Source organism: Phoenix dactylifera, chromosome 9, assembly GCF_051530095.1.
Source record: "Phoenix dactylifera cultivar Ajwa chromosome 9, Ajwa_hap1_PhDact_Kaust_v1.1, whole genome shotgun sequence".
NCBI classification, from domain to species: Eukaryota; Viridiplantae; Streptophyta; class Magnoliopsida; order Arecales; family Arecaceae; genus Phoenix; species Phoenix dactylifera.
The window spans coordinates 11687481-11694228 of NC_143198.1; the positions used below are offsets into that span (position 1 = coordinate 11687481).

At 40.1% G+C, this 6748-nt stretch overlaps 1 protein-coding gene across 1 annotated transcript; it reads left to right on the top strand.

Annotated features, from left to right (window-relative positions):
* The first annotated feature begins 1940 nt into the window (after positions 1-1940).
* LOC149752838 (uncharacterized) lies at positions 1941-4357 on the top strand. Its single transcript, XM_089925512.1, has 3 exons — positions 1941-3545; positions 4254-4312; positions 4354-4357. Exons 1-3 carry the CDS (start codon positions 2460-2462, stop codon positions 4355-4357), a joined length of 1149 nt encoding a protein of 382 aa, XP_089781638.1. The 5' UTR covers positions 1941-2459.
* Positions 4358-6748: the final 2391 nt, after the last annotated feature.

Genomic DNA, 6748 nt, shown 5'->3' on the forward strand with positions numbered 1-6748 from the left:
GAGAGCCGAGTCGACTCCCGCAAAGTCCGAGTCGACTCCGAGACAGTTCAAGTTCAAAGACAGAAGACCTGTCTTTCCGGCTCTGAGAGCCGAGTCGACTCCAAGGAAATCCGAGTCGACTCGAGGAAGTAAAATCGAGAGGATGATTTTGGAATCCTGAAGATCGAGTCGTCTCCAGAAGGAAAAGTCATCTCCGGACAATTGGCGAGTCGACTCCAGGTTCAGCCGAGTCGACTCCAGAACGGGATGGCACTTTATTTCGAATTTTGAATAGTGGCCGAGTCATCTCCAGTAAAGCATGAGTCGACTCCAGCAACACTTGAGTCGACTCCTGATCGAGCGAGTCGACTCCGATCCCAACGGACATTTTGTCAGAAGTTGCAGTGTGTGCAGAACGGCCATCAAAGTGTGTCTAATGGCTATTTTTCGTTGGGAATGGCTTTGTGGAGTGATTGATTAAAACCCCATTTGATTTTGATGAGCTCAAAGCATTTGAGTATATCTTTTGATTACTAATGAATTCAATTGAGTGTTTCAGTGAAAATCCTGTCTAAGTGTCCCAAGACTTGGTTCATAATTTTTGGATAAGTTAAGGAGTCTGTTTGAACCAATGTCTGAGACTCGAGTCGACTCCCGAGTATCACGAGTCGACTCCAAGCGTATCAAGTTCACTGGCACGAGCTCGAGTCGACTCCAGATAAGTACGAGTCGACTCCGACTGAGAACAGACAGAAGGACAGAAAGCTTCAACTCAGAACCTGTCAGCGAGTCGACTCCCGAAGTGCGCGAGTCGACTCCAATGTTCACCGAGTCGACTCCAAGGAAGTAAGAGTCGACTCCAAGCAGTCACAGGCAGAAAAGTCAGAGAACAGTTTTCGGGTCTGAGATTCGAGTCGACTCCAGTCGAACGCGAGTCGACTCCGATAGGTAGCAAGTCGACTCCAGAGAAAGCAAGAGTCGACTCTCAGCGGTACACAAAGAAAAAGTCAGAGAGCATTTTATGGACTCTGAGATTCGAGTCGACTCCCGCAATACGCGAGTCGACTCCAAGACACCGCGACCCCAAGACAGACAGAAAACCAAGTTACTGCCTCTGAGATTCGAGTCGACTCCCAGACAGCTCGAGTCGACTCCAAGACAGCTTCACGTCAAAAGGCAGAAGACCATCTTTCGGAAACTGAGAGCCGAGTCGACTCCAAGAAAGTTCGAGTCGACTCCAAGACTGGACGAGCCAAAAGACAGAGGATCGGGAGTTCGGGCTCTGAGATTCGAGTCGACTCCCAGGACAGTCGAGTCGACTCGAGTGGACAAAATTCAAAATTGGATCCACGGACTTCAGTGGATGAGCCGACTCCAAAATTGCCAAGTCAGCTCCAGAAGTTGACGAGTCGACTCCAGGTCAAGACGAGTCGACTCCCAGTCGTGAAGGCAACTTTAATTCAAATTTGGAACAGTTGCCGAGTCGACTCCGGAAAAGCTTGAGTCGACTCCCGCTACAGCCGAGTCGACTCCTAATCGCGCGAGTCGACTCCAACCCACCAACGGTCATATTGTCAGGCTGCGCAGAGTGTTCAGAACGGGTAGAAAAAGCACTCTAACGGCTAGTTTCCGTGGGAGTTGGCTTAAATAGCCACAGAGGACTGTAGCAAGGCAGAGAACAACCATTCCACTCCAACTAATCAAGCATTCAAGCTCTGCAACGTGCTCTTCAACGAAAAAGAGGAAGATCTGCATTTACTGCTTCCAACTACATCTTTCCAGCAATTAAAGCCTCCTTCTCCTGCATTCAAGTCGACTACTCTTTCAAGAGGAGACCAGAAGTTTAAGAAGCCATTCCTCATCTCCAATCTAAAAGCATTTGAGGCTTCTTAACTTCATTTATTGTTCATATTGTTTTCATCTGCTTTTTGAGAAGCTCATTTTCTATTTTCTTTCTACAACTTGTATTTACTTGGTTCAATCGGGGATTGAATCAAGGGGATTGAGGTTGGTTGGTGAGCCGAGTTAAAACCAACGTGTGTAAGGGTTTGATTGTGATCCCGGAAAAACAATCGGGGCGGTTCTAGTCGGTGAGCCTGGAAAAACCGACCGAGTTCGTTGTGAGCTCGTAAAACAACAAGTTTGGTTGTGAGCTTGGAAAACAACCGGCTGTAATCCAAGGGGGTTATAGTGAATTCCCAAGTGAGACTTGGGGAGTGGACGTAGGAGCAAGGGTTAGCTCCGAACCACTATAAAACCTTGTGTTTGTGTTGGATTGTCTCTCTTCTTCTTCCCCTCACATCACTCACAGCACTTAGCATTAATTAAATAACTTGCAATAGTTTTTAATTAGTCAACCACATCGTTTTAATTATTCAAATTATTTTAAAACCCAATTCACCCCCCCTCTTGGGTTGTCTATCTGGGCAACAAGTGGTATCAGAGCCTAAACTCTTCCACCCAAGAGTTAAAAGATCAAAATGACAACTCCATTTGGATCTTCCCACATTGAGGGTCAGTCCACCCAAAGACCCCCTTTCTTTAATGGATCCGACTACTCATACTGGAAGGCTAGGATGAGAATATTCATCCAAGCCCAAGACTATGAGATGTGGACCATTGTAGTAAATGGCCCATACATCCCATCCATATATGTAGAGGGTATCAAGGTACCCAAACTAGAAAAGGATTGGGATGAACATGACATGAGGAAGGCACAACTAAACTCTAAAGCTATGAATGTTTTTTATTGTGCCTTGGATAGAAATGAATTCAATAGGGTCTCTACTTGCAACTCTGCAAAAGAGATTTGGGATAGACTTGAAGTGACCCATGAGGGCACGAATCAAGTTAAAGAATCCAAAATTAATATATTGGTTCATAAGTATGAACTATTTAAAATGGATTCTAATGAGACAATCACTAGCATGTTCACTAGGTTTACTGACATTGTCAATGGCCTAAAAAGCCTTGGCAAGAGCTATACTAACAGTGATCTTGTCAGGAAAATACTTCGCTGCCTACCAAGGTCATGGGAAGCCAAGGTGACGGCAATCCAAGAAGCTAAAGACTTGAACAAGCTTCCACTTGAAGAGCTCCTTGGATCCCTAATGACTCACGAGCTAACCATGAAGCAACACAGCGAAGAGGAGTCCTCCCACAAGAAAAAGGTAATAGCTCTTAAGTCTACTTCATCTAACAAGGACTTGTCTTGCAGTAGCAGCAGTGACGAAGAAGAGAATGAGGAAGATGATGGTGAGGCTCTTCTTGTGCGCAAGTTCAAGAAATTCATCAACCACAAGAAGTCCTATCATCAAAGGAGAGGCCCCTCAAATTCCTACCGCAAGGACAAAGGTAAGGAAAGGGAAAATGAGGGGATTGGGTGTTACGAGTGCAAGAAGCCGGGTCACATAAGAGCTGAGTGCCCCTTACTGAAGAAGGGGAGTAAGTACAAGAAGAAGAAGGCTCTTGTCACAACACTATCCGACTCCGACTCATCATCCTCCTCATCAGATGATGAACAAGAAGAGAAGGCCAATTTCTGCTTCATGGCCAATGAAAACGAGGTAACTTCCGATACGCATCCTGATTTTTCTTTTGATGAACTTTATGATGCATTTAATGAATTAATGGTAGAATATAAGGCCATAAATCTTAAGAATAAAGAACTAAAAATAGCTAATCAATCATACTACATAAATACGATAAATTAGTTAAGGATAAGGATTTAATCATCAAAGAAAATATAGAACTTAAGACAAGCAACCAACTTTTAACTCAAAAGACTAGTACCTTAACTAAAGATAATGAAAAACTAACTAAGGAACTTTCAGAACTTAAAAATCATAAACAAATCTTTAATAAGGATCTCACAAAAGAACTTAATGACCTAAAAGCAGAAAATCAAACTCTAACTAAAGAACTTAACAAATACAAACCCTTAGTTGAAAAATTTACATATAGTTCTGAAAAATTAAATATGATACTTAATAGTCAACGAGCCGTATTTAATAAAGCGGGTTTAGGGTATAAACCAAGAAATAAACAAAAACTTCTTAGTAACTTCTTTGTTAAAGCTGGGAAAACTAAAACTAAGAAAATAACTTGCTTTTGCTGTGGTACTATAGGTCATAAAGCGAATGTGTGTAATTTTAGGAAAAATAAAACAAAAAGGAAAATTAAAAGGGTATGGGTTCCAAAAGGAACCAACTTGACTAACCATGAAGGACCCAAGAAAACTTGGGTACCTAAGATGACATGATTTGCTTGTGTAGGAGTGTCTTGCAGCCAAGGTCAACAAAAACTGCTGGTACTTGGATAGTGGCTGCTCAAGGCACATGACGGGTGACAAAGATCAATTTTTCACCCTTGAAGCTAAGAAGCGAGGTGCTGTGACTTTTGGAGACAACAACCAAGGTCACATCATTGGTATTGGTAAAGTTCAAATCACCCCTTCTACTTTTATTGATAATGTTAGATATGTTGATGGTCTTAAGCATAACTTATTAAGCATTAGTCAATTATGTAATAAAGGGTATGATGTTATGTTTAAGCCGTCACTATGCATTATAACAAATCCTAATGATAATAGTTTAGTTTTTAAAGGGATTAGACGTGGAAATGTATATGTTGTAGACCTAGAAGATCTTGCAAAACATAACCAATGTTTAGTTGTAAATGAAACTAAAGATAATGATGCTAGTTGGTTATGGCACCGTAAGTTAGGTCATGCAAGCATGGACACAATAACTAAACTAGTTAAAAGAGACTCCGTGATAGGTTTGCCAAAATTAAAATTTGAAAAGAACAAAATATGTGAAGCATGTCAATTTGGCAAACAATCTAGGAACTCTTTTAAATCCATAAAATGTGTCTCTACTTCTAGGCCTCTAGAATTATTACACATGGACCTATTTGGTCCAACTAGAACAACAAGCCTAGGTGGAAATAAATATGGTCTAGTTATAGTAGATGATTACTCTAGGTACACATGGGTCATGTTCCTAGTGCATAAGGATCAAGCATTTTCTATGTTTAAGAAGTTCCATAAGGAAGTAACAAATGCTAGAGAGTCTTCAGTCATAGCCATTAGAAGTGACCATGGTACCGAATTCGAAAATCAGTCATTTAATGAATTTTGTAGTAAGAAGGGGATAACCCATAATTTCTCAGCACCTAGGACACCACAACAAAATGGAGTGGTGGAAAGGAAGAATAGAACACTAGAGGAAATGGCTAGAACTATGTTATGTGAAAGTAACCTCCCTAAGTACTTTTGGGGAGAAGCCATTAATACCTCTTGTCACATACTAAATAGAGTTCTATTGAGACCCATTATAAAGAAAACACCTTATGAACTGTGGAAAAACAGAAAACCAAAGGTTAATTATTTTCATGTTTTTGGATGTAGGTGTTTTGTGCATAATAATGGGAAAGATAATCTAGGAAAATTTGACCCTAAATCTGATGAAGGAATATTCTTAGGTTATTCTACAACTAGTAAAGCCTATAGAGTCTTTAATAAAAGAACCTTAGTTATAGAAGAATCTATACATGTTGTTTTTGATGACTCTAGTGACATCTCGTCTAGTAAGAAGGTTAATTTTGATGATGATATGGAAATACTTGAAGAAAAGATAGATGAGATGGGATTACAAGATGATAATCAAAAGTTGATTGAAGGAGAATCATCAAGCCAAGAGGCTATTATGGATCATGGGCTAACTAAAGCTTGGAGGTATGCTCATGGGCTAACTAAAGCTTGGAGGTATGCTCATAGGCATCCTAAGGAACTAATTCTAGATGATCCATCTCAACCCGTTAGGACTAGAGCATCCCTTAGGAATTTGAATAACCATCTAGCTTTTGTTTCACACTTTGAGCCCAAACATATAGAAGAAGCCGAAAATGATGTAAATTGGATAAATGCAATGCAAGAAGAACTAAACCAATTTACTAGAAACAAAGTGTGGAATCTAGTAGAGAGACCTTCTGAATATCCAATTATTGGTACTAAATGGATTTATAAAAATAAACTTGATGAAAATGGAATTGTTATAAGGAATAAGGCTAGACTAGTAGCAAAGGGGTATAATCAAGAAGAAGGTATAGATTTTGATGAAACCTTTGCTCCCGTAGCTAGACTTGAGGCGATTAGACTACTATTAGCATATGCATGCTCTAAGGACTTCAAACTATTTCAAATGGATGTAAAAAGTGCATTTTTAAATTGGTATATTAATGAGGAGGTATATGTAGAACAACCTTCTGGTTTTGAAAATCATCAATACCCCAATCATGTATATAAGCTAAATAAAGCACTTTATGGTTTAAAACAAGCACCTAGAGCATGGTATGAGAGGCTTAGCAAATTCCTATTAGAACATGAATTCTCTAGGGGAAATGTAGATACAACACTATTTCTGAAAAAGCAAAATAAGGATATGTTATTAGTACAGATTTATGTTGATGATATCATTTTCGGTGCTACTAACAATCGCCTCTGCGAGGAATTTGCTGATTTGATGCAGAGTGAGTTTGAGATGAGCATGATGGGAGAGCTGAACTACTTTCTCGGGCTTCAAATCAAACAGTCTGAAGGAGGCATCTTCATCAATCAAGCCAAATATATCAAGGAGATGCTCAAGAAGTTTGACATGGAGGGAAACAAGTCAATCAGCACCCCCATGAGCTCATCATGCAAGTTAGACCAAGATGAATCAGGTAAATCTGTAGATCAAAAACTTTATAGAGGTATGATAGGATCTTT